Source organism: Periplaneta americana, chromosome 12 (assembly GCF_040183065.1).
Source record: "Periplaneta americana isolate PAMFEO1 chromosome 12, P.americana_PAMFEO1_priV1, whole genome shotgun sequence".
Classification (NCBI taxonomy): domain Eukaryota; kingdom Metazoa; phylum Arthropoda; class Insecta; order Blattodea; family Blattidae; genus Periplaneta; species Periplaneta americana.
In genome coordinates this window covers 35511332-35537233 of record NC_091128.1, presented here as the reverse complement: position 1 = coordinate 35537233, position 25902 = coordinate 35511332, and the positions used below count along the sequence as shown (strand labels likewise).

General features: G+C 36.4%; 1 protein-coding gene across 6 annotated transcripts in view; it reads right to left on the bottom strand.

Annotated features, from left to right (window-relative positions):
- The window catches only part of LOC138710249 (zinc finger protein ZFP2-like), a 59574-nt gene that overhangs the window by 21087 nt on the left and 12585 nt on the right, over positions 1–25902 (bottom strand). For 2 of the 6 annotated variants that reach the window (XM_069840946.1, XM_069840945.1), the window contains exons 4-5: positions 23275–23357; positions 16595–18031 (exon numbers count right to left, since the gene is read on the bottom strand). In XM_069840946.1, the coding sequence (XP_069697047.1) occupies positions 16762–18031; positions 23275–23357 (1353 nt within the window). In that variant the 3' untranslated portion in view covers positions 16595–16761. Of the gene's footprint in view, positions 1–16591; positions 18032–18083; positions 18877–23274; positions 23358–25902 lie in introns of those variants that run through there. The other 4 variants (XM_069840950.1, XM_069840948.1, XM_069840951.1 and 1 more) reach the window with 3 other exon arrangements.

Genomic DNA, 25902 nt, shown 5'->3' with positions numbered 1-25902 from the left:
TCTCTGAATACAATAAATGCGTGTAGTGCTGTAAACTGTAGTAACAACAAACTAAAATATTTTCGAGTCTGTAGTTATTCAGATTCCCTAAAGACCAAGAGATGTCATAAGGTCGTAACTCATAATCATAACCAACACGGTAGTATTACGTCCTATAAAACACTTATTCATTAGGCCTATCAGTTACCTATTCGTATGTCAGAAAGAATAGTTTAAATCATATGAAAAAAAACGTATAATCAGTTTAATATTATTTTTAAAGTTAAAGCCGTACACGTTATTTGTCTTTAGGTCTACTTGTCCACCTTACGTCTTGCATTTATTTATATATATATTTTTTCAGGAGTAGAAAATACTGATCAGTTTTAGATAATTAGATTTAATGGAAAAAAGGTTCGATTTTGTTTATTTGTAGGCCTATAATAATATCTCATTGTGTTCACTTCATTTTGAAGAGTGTAGGCCTATGTTAATGGATGCTGAAACCAAGAAACTTCTGTGGAATGTTACATCCACGTTACTTTACATCCCATTACTGGGTATAAAAGTCTTGTACGTGTCTAAAATAAAATTAATAAGAACCATATACAGTACTGTATGGCATTAAAATATCAAATAAACTACACAGAATCATTTCTCTGCTGTGTTATCATAAATGTACTCTACACACATTTAACTTGCCTGCCGCTGGAGCGCTAATGTCGCGCCAGTTGTCAAATGTTGGCATATTTTATACGTATGAGTTGCGCGACTATATGTATTAGACTGTGATATAGTATAATATTGTCTGAATGAATTGTTAGGATAGGGCATTGTTGGGAGCAGTTGTGAAAGTTTTGAAAATCAGAAAGCCAAGTGAAACCATTTAATAGATATCTTGGTGAGGATGTATTCAATATATGAAACAGGAGGGAAAAGGAACCGTCGGCTCTCCGCTCACACGGTCAGAGCCATAATAACATTTTCAGGAACGAAGTCACATGACCAAATTGTAGAATGTTGCATATGAAAGGCACACACGCATTATGGACTCGTTCGAATATGTGAGTGAGAATAACACTTGAGTCAGTAAATAGGGAGTCACAATAATGAAATTGGGGCATAACGAGTGTCAGCGGTAATAGTTTTTTTTTAGTGTAAACGGTAAGAAATGTTTTAATCTGATTTTGAATGATGATGATGATAATAATAATAATAATAATAATAATAATAATAATAATAATAATAATAATAGCTCTATTTAACCTGCAGAGTTAAGGCCATGGGGCCTTCCCTAACAATCTACCAGGAGTAAAACTGCGATACAAAGAACCAATGTCCAAGAGACCAATGAAAATATCTTCTTGCAAATCTTCATAATTTGTGTATCCAAGTAAGACTTTTGTACGTAAGTATTTCTAGATTTTAACTAATTCATTATAGGGAATTTGAAAGCAGTTAAGTATTACAGGGGATACAATATTTTATATCTACCATACTCAACAAACTATTATGTATCAAAATAATTGCTTGTGTCTTTTCAGAGTTGAGTGTGTGTAAAAAATTTCGCGTCTACGGTTGTAGTGACACAAGGTCATGGTTAATTTTTGTAATTGTGTCGTTTAATATTTCTTTACTTGTACGTAAATATATCTGCATATCATTAGGGTGACCAGATTCACATCGATGAAAAAGCTTAAAAAACGAGGACATTGTTGGAAAGAAGAGGACAGAAAATATACACTTAGATTTAGGCTCAGACCTATATTATACTTTAAATTATCGGTACGTCAATATCAATTTTATTACAAAATATTTACAGTACAGATTTAAGCTTACATCATACTCAAAAGCATGTTAATATCTATTTTATTGGTAAATAACTATGATAAAACTTAATAATAATAATAATAATAATAATAATAATAATAATATTAATAATAATAATAATAATAATAATAATAATAATAATAATAATAATAATGATTTTACAGTTAGTTAAAATATGAAAGTCAAGGGAGCTATAATATTAAAGAGGACAGAAAATATCTATTTAGATTCAGGCTTAGGCCGATATTATACTTAAATGCTGTCAATATTTTATTACAACATACTTAAGATAAAACTTAATAATATAAAATCATTTTACAGTTACCTATTTTTACAATTTTTTGTAATCCAAGTTAAAATTATTTTTATGAAGGAAAAATAAATTGGAGTCAGAAAAATTCTTGTACAAACTGCAAAAAATTAAAATAAAAACAATAAGTAAATTAAAAATCTCCTTAAACATAAGCAGTATTTATATAAAAATCTATATTGAAAGAGTCTAAATCCATTACACTTATCCGGCAAAATAGTAATGAATAATTATTAATATTCACAAAATAAAAATTATTTGAAATATCTAGTCCTATCTTTACTTTACATGATAAAAATAACGGAGTTTCATATACACTGAATGATTCTTCAAAACGCATTTCCAGATTGTAGTAAAAATGCAGTTGAAACCGTAAGAATTGGAGATCACTGAACGTTACATTTGAAGGTTTATGCTGTATTTCCTCCTGCATATAGCCCACACACAACCTGAATGTTTATGTTCACGTGTTATCCTGATTATTTTGTATTATAATTCTAATTGAAGTATTAGCTATATTTTAAAACCCAGAAAAATAATTTTTCCCGCCTAATATTTGCAAATAGCTCAGTGTACGGCATTTGGAGAATACAATGGAACGATTACGGAATGGAAATTGACTGAATGATGTTGATGCATAATTCGGGACAATGAGAGAAGCAGACAGTTGAATGGATGGGCATGAAATCAGAGAATGAATCTGCAAACGCTTATTTAGCCTTGTACATTTGCATTTATACGGAGGAAGTAGTAATGCTGATTCTCTTCTGAGTTTCATTTCAATTCGTGTGTACTCGCGTCTTGGGAGGTCATCGTAGAGGTCACGACTCATGCTTTCTATTATCAGTTCAGTTATAAGGAAAACGTTAAACCGGCTGACCTTAGTAATTCAGCCAATCACTGTATGAATATATTTACATACAGGAAAGATACAAGACAGATAGGAGTGTGTTTACACATGTTTTCTAGGTTTTGCAAATAAAGCAACTGTTCGTTTTGTAGATCGCTATAAATAGATAGGCTACATGGCTGATGACGCAATAACAATTATAGCAACTTATTACAACTTTAAAAAATAGTTAGGTCTACTGTAACTATTTGTTTTCTTCCTTTCCTACTTCATTCCGTATTCTGATTTTGAAACATAAAGAGATATTTCATGGCTTTGTAAAATATTTCGTTATAAATGTTAATTTATGTATACTTCTTCGGCATTCCTGCTACCGAAAAAGTTTAATCTGAAATGTCGCCTTTTTGCCCTGACTTTTATCTCTTCACTGCAAGATTTAGAGAATCGAGTAATTCTTAACAAGTCTAGTTAATTGCAATCACTTGAATAGTATAACGCTCTTCCTTAACAACGCTGTAGAGGAGAGTCGGGTAGTATCGGACAGTGCGTTTCTTTCATCTACCACCATATGGTAGTACCTGAATGACATGGTTACGTTTCTCTATGCGACATCACAGAAACGTAACCATGTCAATCAGGTATTATCATCGTGTGGTAGATGAAAGAAACTCACTGTCCGATATTACCCGATGTCCGATACTACCTGACGCAGATTTCAGAATTATGTCTGATGTTACCGTCGTCTCTTGTCTGGGACTCGGTTCTTCGGCTGTGAAACGAATGCAATGCACATATGTCTCACATTTTCCAAGGCTTTTCCAAATCACGTTTCTATTAGCGGGTTTTCCTACCGACATGTGTAGCCTACAGTAGGCCTGCTACCTGCTTAAATAAACGTTGACTCGCCACTTTATTACAGATGTCAAATTCTTCTTCTGTCACCATGTCGACATATGAGGAGAAATTATTGCCGTCCGTGACATTTTCTTCAATATTGTCTTCTCCAACATGAATGACGAAACTGTATTATAAAGTTACTTAGGGAAGGAAGCGATGTTACCCAGTATTGAGTTTCAGATTTTTCACGTGATGGCTATTACCTTCCCAATCTTCTTTCGTAACGAAATTGATGGCTTCGTCGATAAGTTTTAATTCTCTAAAGACATAGGCCTATGTCCCCAATCAAATTTTCTCTAAACACACGTTTAGTTTTTATCCATACCAATGCTATAACATTAGTGTATATCACATATGCAGTGAGGGAGTTGAAACATTCTGTAATCAAAAACTGTAATTACAGTGTTTATCATAAATGCTTTCCATTTTTATAACTTCTTTAATAATTATAAGAGTTCATATAAATAATACAATTTGCGTACTTCAAACACTGAGAATTTCTTGTTTCTACAGCTACACCAGTGGCGTATACTGGTTAAAGGGTTTGGGCTACCACTGACCCTATTATTACACAAAATATATCTAACAATTACTTTAATTTTAATTACTATGGTAAAACTAATAATACAAAATTATTACATTATGTTATATTATAAACTTTTTCTTTTGTAATTTCCTTGGGCTACCGCCGGTAGCCCGGGTAGTCCGCAAAATACGCCCCTGACCTACACAGCATCTCCGTTTCACTCCATATCGCATAGATAGTATATTTTAACACAGTGATCTTTAAATAAAACCTATTTTTTTGTGAAAAATTGAGCAAAACATTTTCATACATGCGTTCATTATTCGAAATTTTTACACCTTATTTGACCATGGTACTCTCCAGTTACAGTTCCAGCTTAGAATTTTTCCGTCACTGACAATGGAAAAAGAAATAAAAATATTTCGATGACTGTATCTTGGTTCTTCGGGTTACAAAAAAAGTGACAGTGCATTCATATGGAGCCTATAATTGCGTAAAACGTTTATTTTTTATTTTATTTTCAAGTAGGTTATTTTACGACGCTTTATCAACAACTTAGGTTATTTAGTGTCTGAATGAGTGAAATCAGTCCGGGGTCCAGCACCGAAAGTTATCTAGCATTTGCTCACATTGGGTTGAGGGAAAACCGCGGAAAAAACCTCAACCAGATAAGTTGCCCCCACCGGGAATCGAACCCGGGCCACCTAGTTTCGCGGCCAGACGCGCTAACAATTACTTCACAGGTGTGGACTAAAATTATGTTTATGTTATCGGTTGGGCATCACTGTGATAAGGTTTGTGAATGTGATTGAGAGCGAAATAAGTTCAATACAATCTATGTAATGTATTATTATTAATGAATATTTCTCCTTTTACCTTTATTGAATATAAATCATATATCTGTACAATTATTTACAATGGAATAACGTGCTGCAACAGCTTTCCAGTGGCTAGAGCGCTGGACTCAATCCTGTGGAGCCAGTTTCGATCCCCACCTCACTCCCAAGGTAAAATGTGTTTTCTCCGGAAGTTTCGATTCCCTTGTGGCATCCCAATAAATGTCCATCATCATCATCTCATCGCGGGTGTAGCGTGGACTAACCTTCTAAGACGCATCCTGATCAACGACTCTGCCGGTAAATTGGTTTACATAACTAATTTTAGATGTTGACATATTTGTAATATTTTAATCATTTGACATACGAGGCATAAGCGATTTACTTTAAACATGGAGTGAGAGGGTTTCTTGCCACATAGTGATGGAAAAGAGAATCGAGAAAATTGTTGACAGTATGCTATAATCATAGACTTATTAAATAACTTCTAGACCCCTCACTGGCTTTAGTGTTACGCTCCCAAAATGAACAATCGATAGACGGCCATTTGCATGGGAGAGCTGATAAGTATGGTTCGTTCGTGTGCTGCTCTTAATTGCAGCAATGCATGATAAAGAAGGAAGGGATGTTACATTCTTTTGTATAGTTAAACTAAAGGATTACGTATTGTATATTTTGGTAGAATCATCAGCGTAGCTCAGTCGGCAGACTCGCTTGCCTGCTCATCTGAAGCTGCGGTGGGCTTGGGTTCGATTCCAACTTGGGATTTTTCCGAGTTTCTCCCGAACCGTAAAGCAAATGTCAAGTAATCTATGGCGAATCCTCTGTCTCACTTCATCTCGCAAAAAATTGTGTAATAGCCTACTTGACTCGTTCTACGTCTCAAAGCTTCAATGCTAATTTAAGAGGTAGGCCCATGGAATACAATAAATAAAATTAAATTAAAAGTACAACTATTTCAACTCTGTTATTGTCCTTCATCCAATCCATTTTCTTCATACAGCTTTTGTTTCAGTGCATACATGAATAATTATTCACTCAATTAAAAGGTACACAAAATGTATAAGGGAAAGGTGGCCAAAACAAGATACTTAGCGCGGAATAGCTATTTTCTTCGAGATCACTGAGAGGAATAAGAAACAATTACCGTATTGTCTATGAGTCCCTTAGGAATGTATTTTAATAAGTGATTTTTAAATGTGTTCTGCACAACAATGCTTAAGAGGAAAATAATATTAAATTTATTGAAAGTTGTGCAAGTGTCCCATTTAACCATACTGGTTGGATAAAACGGCATAGTTATAAAAATCAATTCAAATCGTTGTAATATTAGTAAGTCATAAAATTTGCACACAAACCATGAGTATGATCAAAATAAATTATGTCCATGTGAATTTGTACATTTTATTGCTCTTAATTATTATAAATATTCAAATTGAGAAATGTTCACTTAAAAATTGCATATGAATTCATCACAATCTTCTGGATCTATGCTACTACACTCCTCATGAGTACACTCTTGGGATTGGACACAAATAAGCAGGATGCGAATTAAGATTTCTGATGGGGAGGGGGGGGATAGAATCGTAGATAGAGAATACCACACATAAAATTATTATTATCCTCATTCTAGTTTACATCTGTGGAGTAACGGTTAGCGCGTCTGGCGGCGAAACCAGGTGGCCCGGGTTCGAATCCCGGTCGGGGCAAGTTACCTGGGTTTTTCCTCAACCCAATTTGAGCAAATGCTGGGTAATTTTCGGTGCTGGACCCCGAACTCATTTCACCAGCATATCACCATCTCATTCAGACGCTAAATAACCTAAGATGCTGATACAGCGTCGTAAAATAATCTACTTAAATTTTAAAAAAATCCTCATTCTATATGGCTCAACGCTTGGTCGCACTAAGTTGCTTGTCTTGCATCTTCATTATAATAATTATTATATCCATGAGGAGGCTTAAGATAAGATGTGTAATTCCTAAGTTATTGATTGTTGTCAGCTTGCCAGTGATGATAATACATCAATATTATTTTCTTTTCTTACTTTATACGTACTTTATATAGTATACTCGAATTAAAACAATTATATTATGTGAGGGGAGATAGAAGTTATCCCTGGCAGGGATGATAATATGAATTTATGAGAGGGGAATAACTTCCCAACAGGAGAGAATCCCCATCTCCCCCTTTAATTTGCACTCTGCATATGAGCACAACACGACTTTACGTCGCAGATACAGGGATGGTTCTCCTGCATCAAAATGCAGGCTCGCTATCCGAATAGTTCGGAAGACCCCTGTAGAAAGTCGTATCTCACGTGATGGATAGTATCTAAAAGCGTAATTTAGATTTATTTGAAGAGCAATAAATAAAACAGCCATAATCCAGCTTTGACCGGATAAGAGCACGAGCGGTCTGCACCCCAGCGAACCCCTGACAAAAGGTGTAAAATATTTAAGGATTTTTCGCAACGCCTTCTCAAATCACGTATATCCGCCACCTACGTTATTTTATAATCAAAGATAAGGCCCAAAAATCTCGCAGTGTCTGCGTATTGCAAAACTCCACCCCATTAAGACGCAGTTCAAGGTGTGGCTGCAGTCCACATTGGTTGTAAAAGTGGACACATTGAGATTTTAGAGTGGAGAATTTAAACCCATTCTGAACAGCCCATTCTGATAGCACGTTGATTACCAGTTGCAACTGTCGACCGATGGATGGAAGATATCGGGAGCTGTAATATAAACTGAAGTCATCAGCATGCAACAAAAGAGAAGATAGTAGGTCACCCACACAGTGGACAATTCCATTGATCGCAATGGAGAATAGATGAATGCTTAATACTGACCCCTGTGGAACGCAGTTTCTTTTTAAGATGTTCGTTAGAAAGTGTGGTGCCTTCCCGAACTCGGAAATACCGCTCTGCCATGAACTTCGCAATAAACGTTGCGAGACTGCCACGAAGTCCCTACTTATGCAGAGTTTGCAGAATGCCAAACCGCCATGTGGTATCGTAAGCCTTTTCTAAATCAAAACAGACCGCCACAAGATGTTCCTTCTTGATGAAAGTATCTCTAATGGTGGTTTCCAGCCGAACAAGATGGTCTGCGACAGATCTGTGCTTACGGAAACCACATTGGATATTAGATAATCGGTTTTCCGATCCGAGTACCCTCATCAGGAGTTTACATATCATCTTTTCCATAATCTTACATACACAGCTGGTGAGAGGTATTTGTCTGTAGCTTTCAGACAAAGATGGATCCTTTCCCGGTTTCTGGACTGGGATAACAATAGCGGAACGCCAAGCAGATGGAAATACACCTTCAGTCCAGATTCTGTTGCATATTGACAGAAGAAAGGATTTTCCAGCTGGCGGAAGATGGCGAAGCATGCTGTTATGGATGTTGTCAGGGCCAAGGGAGGTGTCAGGGGATGTGTCTAGTGCCGCATTCAGCTGCTCGGATGTGAACATTGCATTGTAGTCTTCAGTGTTATCAGATTTAAAACTTAGGTTCCATTTTTCTGCAGCATCTTTGATTTTCAGAAATTCCGGGACATAATTTCCTGAGCTGCTTATTTGTGCAAAAGTAGTAGCAAATATTTCAGCAATTTCTATGAGACTGGTGGTCGTTACTCCATTGTTCAGAAGGCCCAAAATCACAGAACTAGTTTCCCCATTATTCGACGCACTTTGTCCCATACAATGTTAGCTGGGACGTGGTTTTTCAATTCAGGCGTTGACATGGGAAAGGTAGCAAGTCAAAGAAAACCATTTTTCAGATTTTTCATTGAAAAGGTAGTATGACATATCGCAAATGGCGTAGAAATGGCAGTAAGTCAAAATGTTGAGTGATGTAGTTCCTACAAACGACAAGATGACACCTATGTTAAGTATGCGTGAGTTGACATGGAGATGGGAATAAGTCAACAAATCGCATTCTAACCAGCTGCTACTCTGTGACCAACCGTTCATTACTGTGTTCACGTTTATATTAATTTTGATTCGTTAGTATCGTTAATAGGTGTTGTTATTATAATAACATGCCTCCGAAACCTGTTCCTTACAAACTGCTAAGTCGTATTTTTCCGTCTGCAATGAAATTTACTTGATTTACATTCAGTGGTAATGCCTAGTTTTGTTTCTTGTTGCGGTCTAACTGTTTGTATAGTTTCTTTGTGCAAGCAACTTGTAAATGCAAATATGGCTGCCGTCACTTTGAGGACAATGAAGTACGCATGCTGCACTCAGATCTTTGGAACCAAGATGGAATGAGTCAAGGTAATTTTCTGTTCGGCTTAATCAATATAGGTCACATAAAGCAAAGGGGACTGCGTAAAATCGACGATCCCGGTTCGAGCAGAACACAAACATCTGTCATGTACTGTTTACCTTCAACTATTGGACATGTTCAAGTGTGTGCGAAGATATTCAAAGACATCTTAGGCTTATCACGAAAGTGTGTTTACAGTTTGATTGAAAAAAAAAAAAGAAAGAAAAAGAAAGAAAGGGGAGCTTTGTTTTTCAGATCAGAGGCGTAAGAATCAGTGATCTCCCTCCCATAAAATGAAATACATTGAACACGACAGAAACCTCATAAAGGCTCACATTTCATCCTTTCCGACAGAAGAAAACCACTATTCACGGCACAAATCTTCGAAACAATATTTGAATCCTGGGCTTAATATCAACTGGATGCATCGCATCTTTATGAAGCCTATCCCGAATCAAACATCAACAAGCGATATTATCGAAGAATTTTTAGGAAATCGTTTCCCAAGCTCTCCTTCCATTGCCCTCGAACTCACACTTGTTCAATATGTGACCTTCTGAAAACTAAAACAAACTTTGCAGTGAAACCAGAAAAAGTGCATCTCATTGCTACAAAAGAGTTACCGTACATCTTAGGAAAACTGAGAAAGCTATGAAATTTTTTAGCAATGATAATGCTTCTTCCATGCATTTACAATATGAAATGGTCTCAAATACTTCTAGAAGAATAACCCATCCAAAAATTATAGGAAGGAAATCTAATATACAAATAATATATTACGCATGGTGTGAAACCTTTTCATTATAGCAAGTATGTGAACCAAGTTTATTGTTATCATGGTGATAAAGCAGAGAATTCATCAAGGTTTGTAGCCCTCAATTTGATTCATTGTCCCTCTTGTTATCTTTAACAGGTCCATTTACGTACACTTAGCGGCAAAAAGAATGGGCCGACTCTTGGTCGATAGAAATCCTAAGTCTATCGCGCGGTTCACTCATGTAAACGTAACCCACTGCAAGGCATTGCTGTGGTGTCTCTGCATTGAAAGTCATCCGTCTATAATGTAATATACCTTACGAGCAGTGTGTGGCCCACTGGCAAGAAGTCTGACATCCATACCGGAAGTTGTGAGTTCGCCTCCCGGTATGGTAAAATTATCATTTTTTTAAATTTTAACTTTTACTTAATTTATTAGTTTAAATGTGAAATGGCATTTGTTAACAAACTTCGTTATGCCTGCCTTGTAAAAATATTATTGCTCATCACCTGTGGGCTATTAATAGGTGAGACCTGGTCTGTATAAACAAAAATACTTGTTTCACATCCTAAAAAACCGGACGCATATCAAACACAAATAAATAATTGAATTAAAAAAAAAACAAACAATTTTTTAATATATTAACAAAACAAGGCCTGTGATGGGGACTAGTATCTCGTCCACAAACCACCTGCGTCAACAACTGCCCTCATTCTGCACGGCATGGAGTCCACAAGATTATGGAACAGGTCTAAATTCTTGGCCATCTCCCACGCATCTAGAACTCTGTACCACAATTCCTCAGGTGTCCGAACGGGTGGCTGTTCTGCCCAATTAGAGCGTAGGATCCTTTTGACTGCAGCCCACAAATTTTGAATCGGATTCATATCTGGTGAATTTGGAGGCCAGTCGACTGGGTCGACATCACGCCTCCTCGTTAACCATCTTTGAATCCAGTTGGCGGTGTGTATGGGATGATTATCCTGCTGGAAGAAAAGTGTTCCTTCTCGATATCGTTTTCTGTTGTATTAACAGATAGCAGTATTCTTTGAAAGAGAGAGGGAGGTTTATTATTTATTAGAGTTTGGGCATATTCTAAGAGATATCGCCACATAATTATAGCTTTGCGAGACACATAATATGATGGCAAATTTGTAATTAAAAAAAAGAAGATTGGGGAAGATTCGAACCTTGAGTTACTACTATCAATTTGTTCAATAGACCAATGCCGTAACGACTTACGCTACTGTGACTTGTTAATATCAGTTCGGCATACTATGTGGTTTTCCTGTTCATATTCGCTCCGGTTGATTTTGTATTTATCAATTTTATTATTACAGTATTTCACTCTTCAAGGGCCCTGGTGTATCTAGAATCAACCCGCCATTCGATTTTATTACATATTTTAGACTCTTAAACAAAATACAGCAAATTTAAATGGTTTAATATGTGTCACCTAGTGAACTACGGCTTTGACGAGACGAGCATGCGCAATGTTATGTCTCTTGAACTTATAAATTGTCGGCCGGCCCATTCTTTTTGCCGCTAAGTGTACATAGGAGACATATACAAATTTTTTTTTTTCTCGTTGTTGGTAACTCTATAGAATCTATTAGATGCTTTATGGTTATGTTAACAGATGGAGTTATTTGTCAACAATGTGACGCTGAAACTTGTGTTCGGGTTACTGTCCAGCGACAGGCCCTGATGTATTTTATATTTTTGATTATTGGTTAATTAATATTAACCCGGCACACTCACATTCATACAAACTTCCAGACTCTAGACTTCTTTTTCTTCTATGACGTGTCGGCCCATTTTCAGGTCATGGCCTCCCCAGTTGCACTCCACCAAATTTGTCGATCTTGTGATGCAACTCTCCAATTCAGGATTTTGAGGATTTGTAGTGCATCCTGACATACACCATCTTCCCATCTGTTACGTGGTCTTCCCACCAGCCTTCCTCCTCCGAAATCTCCTGAAAATACCTTCTTTGGGACTCGATATTCTTCCATCCTAATTAGATGACCTGCCCATTTGAGTCTCTTAATCTGAATAACATGCGACAAGGGTTGCTCTCCATACAAGGAGTATAGTTCGTTATTTTATCTAATTCTCAAGACTCTAGACACCCAGGTAATTTTTCTTCTTCAAGAAAAATTCACGAGAGCCGAGCCAGGCAATCCAACCTGGGACCTCCAGATCTGTAAGCCAGCACGCTGACCAACAGATCACGGAGGCAATCACAAATATTTATTAAAATAATTTATACGATTGTTAAATAAGCATGTTATGCTCAATGTTTAAATAGTAAAAAGTTTGTTGATTCGCTCAGTCTACGTTCATCTAAGACGAATGGCTTTGCACTAAGTGTATCGAATATTAAGTAAATACGTAACTATATTCAAGATTCCATGATTAGGGACGTTTCATATTATGAGTGTGCCTTATTATTAAGTCATCACACTTGAGCATATCATATTATTACCAAATGACATAACTAAGCTATGTTTATTATTTTTATGTTATTCCATTGGTAAGTTAACTATACAAAATCTCAACCAAAACAGTTAAAAGTACCATAAAATCAAACACGAATAATGAAAGGTCCTATAAAGGACAGGATTACAATCATTAAAGAATTCTTCTCAAAATGATCTTTGTAAATACTCAATTTTGAACATACAGATAGCGTAAAAACTTACAAATAAAATAATTTAAAAGCAAATAAATAAGCAACAATAAAACCCATTAAACATATGACAAGTAAAAATTGGATCTAAATAAAATACTAAAGATAATATACAATAACAAAAAAGAGTAAAAGCCGAATTTCTCCAGACATTTCAACGTACTAAGTTAGCCACCAATGTAGTAATTGACAAGCATAAGGAAAACTGCAAAATTCACCACTATATAATGATCATAATTTATTTAATAGTCTTTTAATGTTTTTCAGTAGGCCTATGAAGTAGGTTTAAATTTCCAAATTCACTATTATTTCAGACTCATTTCAATGTGGTATAAGGCAACTAGATTCCACACACATTACACACACTCACACGGACACAATGTAAACCACAAAATATACGGCATTTACTGGATATATCCACTGCTTTAATATGCCGTGAAAGTGTTGCAATTTCCACACATTCTCATTCCACATACATTTACATGTAACCTCCCTCCACAAAAAGAAATAATAATAATAATAATAATAATAATAATAATAATGAGAAGGGCACTAATAAGAAAAATTACATCAAGCAAATTATGAAGATGTTATAACAGCACTATTACTAGCATTTTATTCCGTAGTAGCTGCAAAATCTAAGGCCCCACACAGTGATATAAGCAAAGTATTAGACACATATATTTATTTGAAGTTTATTTGATACAGGGACTCTCAAACGGCAGCATTACGATTGGAAAGCTGTTATTGTAATATTATATTACTTGATTCCAAGAAAAGCAGAAAAACTGAAGTTTGTGAAGCACTGAAGCTACTGTTTTGAGATGTCAATTTCTGTTTAAAGCAAGGCAGATAATCTGTAACTAGGTACTATCTAGTGTGTGTGGCAGGACATTAAATATAATTGTTATCAGAATTATATCAGGAGTACTTATTTTAGTTCCAATATGACGTGAAAGACGGCAGTTTTGTATCACTCTTTTTACGAAGAAAAGAAATCAGATTACCGCTTAACAACAACTGAATAAACAAAACGCCATTCACTCCAATGCAACTAGGTACATATGTGTTGCTGTTTGAAAAATTTGAATGTGTGACATCAGTTCAACATCATTTTAACCATTATTATTTTTCTCACGGTATATGGGATTCAAATCCTTCTAACCTATTTGATGATATTTCCCCCCCCCCCTTTCTTAACTGTAAATGAGCACAAACGCTATTTAAGTGTAAATTTTTCTGACATTTTGTATATTCGATTGCCTAACCGTTTGAGATGTATATCATTTTGCCTTTTAGGTGTGTTTCCAAATTATATGTAATAAGCTTTGTCAAATCTGGCAACCTTTTCATAAGGGAAGCTAAATTTATATTATATTATTCAGAGCTCCGAATACAAGTTGTTACGGTTATGGAACCGAATGTCTGAAGAAAGTCATCATCATTAATCATCAAGAACTAGACCTAATGAATCTATATCAGCCACTGGTGTAGCTCAGTCAGCTAAGGTGCTTGTCTGTCGATCTGGAGTTGTGCTTGGGCTGATTACCAGGATGGGTTTCTTCCGGGGTTCTTCCCAACCATAAGGCAAATGTCAGGTAATCTATGGCGAATCGTCGGCCTCATCTAGCCAAATATCATCTCGCTATCACCAATCCCATCGACATTAAATAACCTCGTAGTTGATGCAGCATCGTTAAATAACCAAGTAAAAGAAAACTGTATCGGTCCTCTGAAGAAAGTGTATCTGTTAACATGCCATACACTGGAGATTATCATAGAAGTGTCCTGGAAATCTGAGCTGTTGTCAGCACTGGTATGACAGGAAGTCCAAAGGAAAGTCTTAAAACAACTCTCTGCAGAGGGTGGTATGTCATACACAACTTATCAACATTACCTGAAACTCTACTCCTACTGCATACAATGTGTCCAGACATTATGTGATGTGGATCTCCAGATTTGCTTCTATGCTCGATGTTGCGGCCTAGGTCGATGGCATTTAAGTGTTTAAATGCGACAGGCTCATGTCAGTAGATTTTTAGTAGGTTATTTTATGACGCTTTATCAACAGCTCAGGTTATTTAGCTTAGGAATGAGATGGTGATAATGCTGGTGAAATGAATCCGGGGTCCAACACCGAAAGTTACCCAGCATTTGCTCACATTGGGTTGAGGGAAAACCCCGGAAAAAACTTCAACCAGGTAACTTGCCCCGACCGGGAATCGAACCCGGGCCACCTGGTTTCGCGGCTGGACGCGCTAACCGTTACTCCACAGGTGTGGACGTCAGTAGATTTACTGGCATGTAAAAGAACTCCTGCGGGACAAAAATTCCAGCACACCGGCAATGCTGACTTAACCTCTGCAGTTGCGAGCGTCGTTAAATAAACCATAATAAAAAAATTTCTCCAGATTTGGTTTTCATACCACATAAGCAGGGGCATGGTATCCCATCAGGATGGTGCATCACTTTAATGAGAAAAAGGAATTCATGAATTACATTCGACATCAACTGGAGGCATCTAAATTCTCCAGACTTGATGCCACCCGATTTCTTCATTCAGGATTTTGTAAAGAATGATGTCTATGCACAGCGACCCAGGGATAGTGATAATCTCAATGGGAAGAGTGTCTCATCTTTTAGAAAACTACGCACGAGACGTTACATGACACACAGGAGAAATAAGGTTAATGATTTTGTTTTCTGTACAAAAAAAAAAAAAAAAAAAAAAAAAAACACATTTCAGTCATCTGAAGAGCTATCATTAGGTTCGTTCTCTAATTTTCATTTCAACGGACGCGCAGCCAACTTCTCTTCCAGCCTTGTAGACTACATTACATTCACATATGCAACTGCTGACTACCGACCAGTACAGCTCAGACAACTGTACCAAGACAAAATAAGCAAAGCAGACGATATGCGTAATTTCGTTACCAACTCCTTAAATTATTATTTTTTTGGTTACTTTCCTTACTGATAGACATCCTGTCATTTTTAGTAGGTTATTTTACGACGCTGTATCAACATCTCAGGTTATTTAGCGTCTGAATGGGATGAAGGTGATTATGCACGTGAAATGAGTCCGGGGTCCAGCACCGCTAAGTACCCAGCATTTGCTCATATTGGGTTGAGAGAAAACCCCAGAAAAAACCTCAATCAGGTAACTTGCTCCGATTGCGATTCGAACCCGGGCCACCTGGTTTCGCGGCCAGAAGCTCTAACCGTTACTTCACAAGTGTGGACTCCTGTCACGTTACAGCGTTCTCATTTTGACTTCTCAAACGGATATACAGATGTTGTGCTTCTTTAATAATATTAATCAGCCATTATGAACACTAACATTGAATTCGCACAGCCACATCCAAGTGTAAAGGGACTTAATTCTCTGCAGCAAACAATGTTCCTAACTAGAATTTAGAAAATCATGCATCAGTACCCTTCTAAGAAACACTTTCCGCAAACATTACATTTGTACGGCCACTCATCAGTGTGGAAACCTTTCGAGATGTCCAGAAACATTTTTCACAAATATCGCATCAGAATGGCTTTTCGTTTGTACCTGCCATGAATCCGTTTTGAATTGACTTTATCCGGGAAAAAATTTCCAACACATGTTGTATTTGAATGGTAACTCACCAGTGTACCGGGGTCATTGCATTTTGAAACTTCTTGATTTCGAGAAGCACTTTCCACATGTAAATAGCCACGTGTGCAGGTGAGATGTCCCGAGTGTAAGAAATGTCTTTTACAAATATCGCACTCGACAGACTTCTTCCCTGTATGCCGCACTGCACGTCCCCCACATGTTATGTTGCATTCGAAACACCTGTCCCCTGTGTGTGACGGCTTTTGTGTTTTTTCAGACGTTCCTTAAGTGGAAAACACTTCCCACACACGTCGCATTTGAAAGGCATCTCGCCAGTGTGCAATTGTTTATGCACTTTCAGGTATTCTTTTTGTGTGAAACACTTCCCACACACGTCGCATTTGAATGCCCTCTCGCCAGTGTGTACGCGTGCGTGCCTTTTAAGATGGTCCGATTGAGAGAAAGATTTTCCACAGATATCGCATTTGAATGCTCTCTCGCCTGTGTGTACGCGAACATGCTTATTTAGATTCCCAGACTGTGTAAAACACTTTCCACACACAAGGCATTTGAAAGGCCTCTCGCCAGTGTGAACTTGTGCATGCAGTTTCATATAATCCTTTTGCGTGAAACATTTTCCACATACCCCGCATTTAAAAGGCGTCTCGCCTGTGTGTAGTCGTTTATGCACTTTCAGATATTCCTTTTGCGTGAAACACTTTCCACAGACCTCACATTTAAATGCCTTTTCGCCGGTGTGTAGGCGCGCGTGTCTTTTGAGATGTTCCAACTGCGAGAAAGACTTTCCACAGACATCACATTTGAATGCTCTCTCGCCTGTGTGGAGGCGTGCGTGCTTTTTCAGAGTCCCCGACTGCGTGAAACACTTCCCACACACGTTGCATTTGAAACGCCTCTCGGCTGTGTGCAGTTGTTCGTGCAGTTTTACATATTCCTTTTGCGTGAAACACTTTCCACAGATCTCACATTTGAATTCCCTCTCGCCAGTGTGTAGACGTACATGCCTTTTAAGATGTTCGGAACGAGAAAAACACTTTCCACAGACATCACATTTGAAAGGTTTCTCGCCTGTGTGCAAGCGTGCATGCTTGTTCAGATTCCCAGATTGCGTGAAACACTTTCCACAAACATCGCACTTGAATGGCCTATTCCAGGTGTGAATTAGGAGATGACGCTTCAGAGACTGGGACGTTGTGAATGCCTTACCGCACATATTACACGTCTTGACAGAACTACGGTCTGTATCACTGCAATTTGAACTCTCGACACTCTGACTGCAATATTGCGTTTTCAAATAATTGTCTTTTGAACTGCAATGTGTGTTGTATATACAGCTGTCAACAGACGTTTCACATCCTAGCTTCTCAGGGTAAACAACACTCTTGGGATTCTGGGCTTCTGTCACGTGATCTTCATGTGCAAATCTGTCGCATTTTGATGATATACTACACTCATGGTTAACTGCAATGCTGTAATGAAAATCGATCGTCTGTAAAGAACTGTCAAAGTGGTAAAATGAAAAGAAATAAGCATTCATGGGTATACAGAACTGTCAAGGGAATCATATTCAAACATTCCAATCAACAGCATATTTCAAGCCCTCTTTCTGCACTGCAAAGAGAAGTTGTATCCGTACTCTATTTCCCATTGCTGAAATAACTCGCCACTGACTTGGATGAGAAACACATTACGTAGACTGAATTACTGGGACTGTGTAATAATTTATACGGCTATCCAAATTAACATGCATTCTTTAATGGGCTACATAGTTTTACATTGAGCTAGTAATACAAGATGATTCTGCATCCGAAAAAAATATACAGAGGTGATCTGAAAGAAAAGTTGCGTGGCATGAGAGATATTACACCACAACATGTATTAATTCTTACATGACATGACATTCTGAACAGAGCAATGTTATCCTATGGCAGTGTTTGTCATAGAAAGTGAAATGGCATTAAAGACAATACATATGCACAAGAAGAAATAGTTAAATACGAACTTATATAAAGGAAAGTAGAAGAGCAGACTAAACACAGAGAAATATAAAGCATGTACAAATAAAACTACTGAACAATTCTGAGAATCTCTCCCAAAGTCCAGAAAAAACGAGAGTTAACGGCTGCAGCCTTGTGAGTTACACTGATGCCAAACAGGTGCTACTACTGAGAAGTTATACAGAGAGAGTGATCCTGTCTGCGCAATCAGCAAATCTCACCAAACCAGGAGAGATAAGGAGAATACATGATGCCCCAAGGAAGAGGCCCTGGCCCTTCAGGTTGGAGGTTTAAGCATCGTGCTGACAACCCTACACCTGCAAAAACAATGTTCGTTGGGAAGCCCAGAGGAAACAGTCGGAATTATGTATAAAAAATTAATAAATTGTAGTAGTAGGGCAGCAAGACAAAAAGATGATTGCTTTCAATTTTCACAGAAAGTATAAAGTTTATTTAGAATGGCAACATTAAAACATTTGATCTTAGAATCAAGTACATAGAATATTATAATTGCACAAATACAATAAATAACATGGAAAGGGTCCATAATCATCATTCAAGAGGATTACAGAATGTTATAGCGGCAGTAATGAAAGTAGAACCTTTACTACAGGACTTCTAATACAAAACAAAATTAAAATTTATATTTTAAAACTTTGTACAAGTCAACAAAATGAATTTTGTATCTGCGATTCAGAGGAAAAAAAAAATACTAACTTACAACATGTGTACACGTACATACTTTCTGAAGAGGAAGTTCAATTAATCACACATTAAATTTATAACCATCTGTATGGAATATACCGAATAATTCTCAAACATGATGCTATAGTAATTGAGACAGTTTTTGCAAAACTTGCTAACTGAAAAAACTAAATTTTATAGGAGAGAAAACACTATAGTAAGCAAGTTTTGCTATATGTCTAACTTATAGCAGAAAGCAAGTTTTGAAAAAACGATCACACTTTCTGACACTACAATAAAGAGAAATAACCCAATTTTACTAAGATGCTTTGAACATCATATAGAGGCCTGCCTTATGTTAGCGAATCCATCAAAATCTCAATTTTGCAAATTTTGCAGTTAGCAAGTTTTGCAAAAACAGTCCTCAATTACGGAAGATATGACTTCAAAACTGGCTAAGAACATGTGACCCCAAATGGTAAATAGAATCTGCATTGAAATCTTCAACGAAAATGGTGATAGACTGCGATTTTGCCATACCCCAGAAATCTGTTACGGCAGTACCACATGGCTTCATAAGAATATTCATCTGAAAACATGGAGCTCACCAGACGACCTCATTTACAAACGAATGAATCATATACGTACACGCAAGACAGTTCTAAAATAATTGATGTCAGGAGCAAACATGCTCACAGCAATTTGAACCACTTCACAGTCAAGACTGCTCTGCTGCAACCGAACACCTCCAGTAATTCTGTCGTATCAGATATAGCATAGGTGGGAACTTGAATGAATATTAGAGTTCCATACAAGGAAACAATGAGAAGAAAAATGTGCCTTAGGAGGTAATCTGGAAGAACAATGATACTTATCTAATAAAGTAGAAATTTGTATTGCTGCAGAAGTTATGGCATGGTAAAATCCAAAGTGCAGAATGAGTGGTTTGATTGAAATGTAAGAAATCCATTGAAAACAGAAACAGAACTATTAGAATAAATAGACTGCTAAGAAAACTAGATCAACTTCAGAAAAACACGAAATAACCAGGAAAGAGACCAAAGAAATATGTAGGATGTGAAGAGAGAATGGATGACTTGAGGAAGATGTTCTTTACAAGTGTGAGGAGAAATTCCACAGAAACGAAAGTAGATTAGTAGGTATATTACGAGACAAGTTTATAATGTTACACTTTAAGGCACAAGTCAATGTTTAGGGAATGAGTGAAGCTATTTTCGTAATTCTGATGAATCCAATAACTGTAAAACATTATAAACGTGTTTCATACATTGTTTTTTGTACAACAGCATTATAAAACAACTAATAAAGAAATAACATAACATTTGTAATGATGGGTAGTTATATCTTTGTTTATAAAGAACAAGATTGCTATGACAATATAATGTATTACATAATTATCATAGCACGGCAAATTGTTAACTTGATGACCTAAGTTATGCCGTCATGATAGAAGCCATGACGTTTTAGTTGGCATTGTAACATTTTACAGCTCTGGTACAATAATGTGCGACTTTTTATGCACGATTTTCACTAACGATAAAGTATGTTTATAATCATGGAGTACAAAACAATATTATATATATTATTTTTTTTTTGTTTACAGAAACTAAAGGTACCGAAATAGTAATTTATGCAACTAGTATATAATCTTAATAATTATATGGCAGCCGCGAGTGCGCTAATTCTCACGAGTTATATGAAGATTATATACGTGTCACAAACAACGTTTTATGCAATTCTAGCATTAAACTATGTACCACTACATACTTACTGGCTTTTAAGGAACCCAGAGGTTCATTGCCGACCTCAAATAAGTCCGCCATTGGTCCCTATCCTGAGCAAGATTAATCCATTCTCTATCATCATATCCCACCTCCCTCAAATCCATTTTAATATTATCTTCCCATCTACGTCTCGGCCTCCCTAAAGGTCTTTTTCCCTCCAGCCTCCCAACTAACACTCTATATGCATTTCTGGATTCGCCCATACGTGCTACATGCCCTGCCCATCTCAAACGTCTGGATTTAATGTTCCTAATTATGTCAGGTATAAATTTACAAAGTGTAATGTTATGACGCAGTAGAGACATGAGTACTGGATATGACATAATGTATTGCATGGTTGCTAAGTAACCGTTTCTAAGTCATTGTTTTTTTTAAGCTTTTTCTTACAGCTACATTGTATAAAATTGTGTTGTGAAGGTGGTGATGACACCATTGAATACTAGTTACTAGGTAACCTTTTCTGGCACTAGTGCCAAAATTCAGGCAATTGTTCACGATTTATAGCGTTATAACAAGCGTGTTTTCATGTTAGGATTGCATGAAGAAATTTATATAAGAATTAACATAATGACCGAGTACGGATGAAAAGTAAATTTTAACATTATAGTATGAACACATTAAACTTGTTGTTTAGTCAACTGTCCGAAGACAGGTTAGAACCTCATAAGTGACACCAATAAGGCATCACTTGTGAGGCAACTAAACCAGGATGTAATGGGTAGGGTGGCCAGTTCCTTCCCCCTCCACTGCATACATAAAGTTGTTTTAAACAATACAATGATAGCGCTCAACAGAGCACACTGGAACATTATATTGGACCTGATTTGTAACAACCATAAAAATATATGAAGCAATAAAGATAAATGAAAGTAATTGAGACATGGTATCAATTCACAATTAATAAAATATGCTGACAAGGAATTATGGACCTGAACATTTAAACTAATTGTCTAATGTATTATTTATTATTCCTAGAATTTGTGTAAATTTGGTAATTTTTTTGTTCACATCTTTTTCATTTTGATAAGATATTTCACAACCCAGATAATTGAAATTTTGTACTTGTTCGAGGCATTGGTTATTGTGTATTATCTTACTTCTGACTGGGTCTTGTCCTAAAAATGCCATTACTTTTGATTTTTGTGCTGAAATTACCATCCCAAAACCTTTTAATATTTTATTTAATGTATATAATTCTCTTTGTAAATTATCCTCTGAATTGGAAATTATGACTTGATCATTGGCATAGAGTAAGGTATTTAATGTTAGAGCACTGGGTATTTTGATTCCTGATGTGTAGATTTGGTTCCATTTTAAAATAATTTCATTCATATAAATATTAAATAAAGTTGATGATAGTGGGCAACCTTGTTGAACTCCATTATTAACTAGTTTTCTTTCGGATATACAGTTATTTATTTTGACACTTATTTTGCTGTCTGTGTAGATTTCTATTATATTTTGTAATAGCAAATTTGGAATATTTTTGTCTTGTAATAAAAGGTCTCTTCGGACTTTATCAAAAGCTTTCACAAAATCAATAAAAGCTATATGGGTTTCTAAATTAAATTCTCTTCTTTTTTTTAACAATAGTTTGATAGCAAATAATGGATCTACACATGATCTTCCTTTTCTAAAGACATTTTAACACTCCAGAAAGAAAGTTTCAGCATGTTTTTTTTTTAATTTTTCATTTAAAATCCTACTAAATATCTTATAACGTGTGTTGAGGATACTAATCCCTCTATAGTTTTCAACATTTTGTTTATCTCCTGTTTTATATATGGGAATAATTACACTATTTTTTCATTCTTCCGGTAAAGTGGCAGTAAGATAGAGTTATAATGAACACGCTAAACATTGAGTGGAGAAACAAAGTAAAGATGGTTGGAAGACAAAGATGATGATCATAAACAAATCAAGGACAGAAGATGAAAGCAGGTTCCTAAGGAAATAAAACAGGAACTGTAGTAGTAAACGATTTTGAGAATACTTACGAAGCAATAATGAAAGTAGTTGCGATGTTACAGTCGTGGTATTAATAAATGAAACCATTTTATGTCATTTCGGTATTAAAATATATTGAACCATTCATATGAACAATGAGCGATAAACAAGAGGTAAAAACTGCCATAACAATAACACATTACGTATTTTCGTAATATGTAGTGACCATCATAATGAAGCAATTAAAGTACGAAATGAACACTCGCACACCACACTCACCTTTCGGTCAAAATGTCATCCTCCTCTGCTGTTACTTCCAGCTTCAGGTCCTCCTTCAATGTGTCCAAGTCACAAGATTCTTCCTGGAAAAGAGAGTGAATAGAATGGTTATATAGAAGAATCTGAGCTCAGCAACTAGACCTATACTGGAAACTTGAACTCAGGGCCTGTATCTCACAATCTCACTGAGTAAAAGTATAAATTTTAGTAAGGCAATTCACCATCATTTCATTCCTTGGTGACTAATTTAGTGGAATTGACCTAAATCAAAGTCAAAGGATTTCAATGCATGATCACAAAATTTAACATCAAATAGTGGCCTTAAGGAAGCATTTTTATGGTTTCTAAGCCATGAAGTTCTGAATCTCTCTTGTGAAATTTTTACTAAATTGACTTAACTCGTTCTTCCCACAGTGTCTTCAAATGTCATTAAATATCACTTAAGTTACACATTTTTCTCATTTATGCGCTTATTTCCTCATACCCTACAGAAAAGTGTAAATTAAATTTTACCGTAACAGCTTCATTTATCTAACACAAGAACAATACAAGGACTATAAGAGGAATACAAGGAGAACAAGGAAAATTCAAGGAGTACAAGAGGACTACAAGCAGAACAAGGGGAATTTAAGGGATAGAAGAGAACTACAAAGGAGAACAAGAATTCAAGATGTACAAGAGGAATGCAGGGAGAACAAAGGGAATAAAACAGAGAAGTTGCATTTTAATGTGTTAGTCAATTCTCAAGTTAAAGCTGATCCACAATAAACCGGGAACGAGAACCAGAACGAGAGCGAGTAGCGGTCTGGAGGACGTGAACATGAAGATATTTTATTCACAATAAACCGAAAATGGAAACGGCTATGCATAGCGATATGTATGTTAATAACGATATGTTATGTTGATATTACGCATTCGAAGTTATTTGTGTATAACTGACAATGGTAGAACACCACTATCAGTTATACATAAATAACTCATGAGTAGCTACAGGCCAGCAACATGAACACAGGGTAAGCAACTTCAAAATTTATTGGCATGGAATATTTAAGAATTAAATTCTGGTGGTAGTCTGGTCACATATACGTGTTGCATATATTGAAAATGATTCTACTGAATTTCTGGATGAAGAAGAAATATGTCATGGCCTCCTTTCAACAAAGTATAGCTTTTTGATGGCAACAAAATGAATCTAGTATGCTGTGATCAGAAAAAAGAATGGCAAAGTTAAAACTGGGCCAACCTTCACGTTCCAGTTCCCAGACTCCAGCAAGCTTCTCGTTAATTGTGAATGCTCACATTTAAATACATTTTAACAATATTTCCGTTCTCGTTGTCGTTTCCATTACCGGTTTATTGTGAACCAGCCTTTACCAGCCTGGACAAGACCTAGTTCTACGTCAAGAAGGGGTATATAAGAACAAGGGAATTCAAGAAGTTCAAGAGGAATAGAAGAACAAGAACAAAGAGAATTCAAGGAGTAGGAATGGAATACAAGGAGAACAAGAAGAAGAAGGGGAATTCAAAGAGTAGAAAAGTACAATGAGAACAAGGGGATGGAAGGAGAACAATGGAAATAAAAGAGGGTTTGCATTTCTATGTGTTAGCCCACTCCAAACTTACCCCCCACCCCTTACCTAGTGAGGACAAAGACGTAGTGCTAAGTCAAGAAGGGGAATATAAAGAGAACAAAGGGAATACAAAGAGAAGAAGGGGAATACAAGGAGCACAAGAGGATTATAAGGAGATCAAGGGGAATGCGAGAACAATGACAATACAAAGGAATAGAGGGAGAACAGTGGGAATACAAGGACAACGGGGATATAAGGATAACAAGGAGAATACAATATGGGCGATGTGGTCCATACTTTCCGAATTTATACCCTTTCACATGAAGCTCTAATTCTTTCCCTTCCTGGAGAACACAGAGGCATAATAATGAGTTACATATTTTATGTGATTTATTGAATGTTTATGTTTACGTTTTTCACTGTCAATCATTAATACATTTTAGACACAGTAACATCGCCATTAATTTGTTGTTTCAGTGTGAGTCCACTGTCAAAAACTTTCTTCCCCATAATCTCAAAAGTAATTTATTTTGTGTACTGAGAATTAATGCTTGTGGTATTCATCTTCAACGAAAATACTGGTAATGTCTCAAATACTGTTTTACAGTAACTGTATACTGTTCAAGCTTTGATCGTCATCTACAAAGATCTCTCAGTTGCAACTAGTTATCCAAACCAAACTGTAATCCAGTGAAAAGAAACTTAAAATATTTAAACAATAGAAATATAATTATAGACACGTCTTAAAGTTGGAATGGAATGAAATTTACTGGAGGGGGACACTATGGCCCAGCACTGCGACCTGTTATGATTTATTGCACTAACCCTCAAGCTAGGTGCATTCCCAAACTTGCACTGACTGACTATACTAAGGTTCGCTGCATACTCAGGTTTCGAACAGGCAACCCTCTCGTCCCTAGGCCAGCCCCCTCCTTGCATCACCAGCTGACATTCGGAAAAAGCTATGGAACGATAACAAAATGGAGAAAAGGTGATGGAAAAGGGAGAACAGCAAGAAAAACCCCAACTGCGACCTTGTCCGCCACAAGTGTCACCA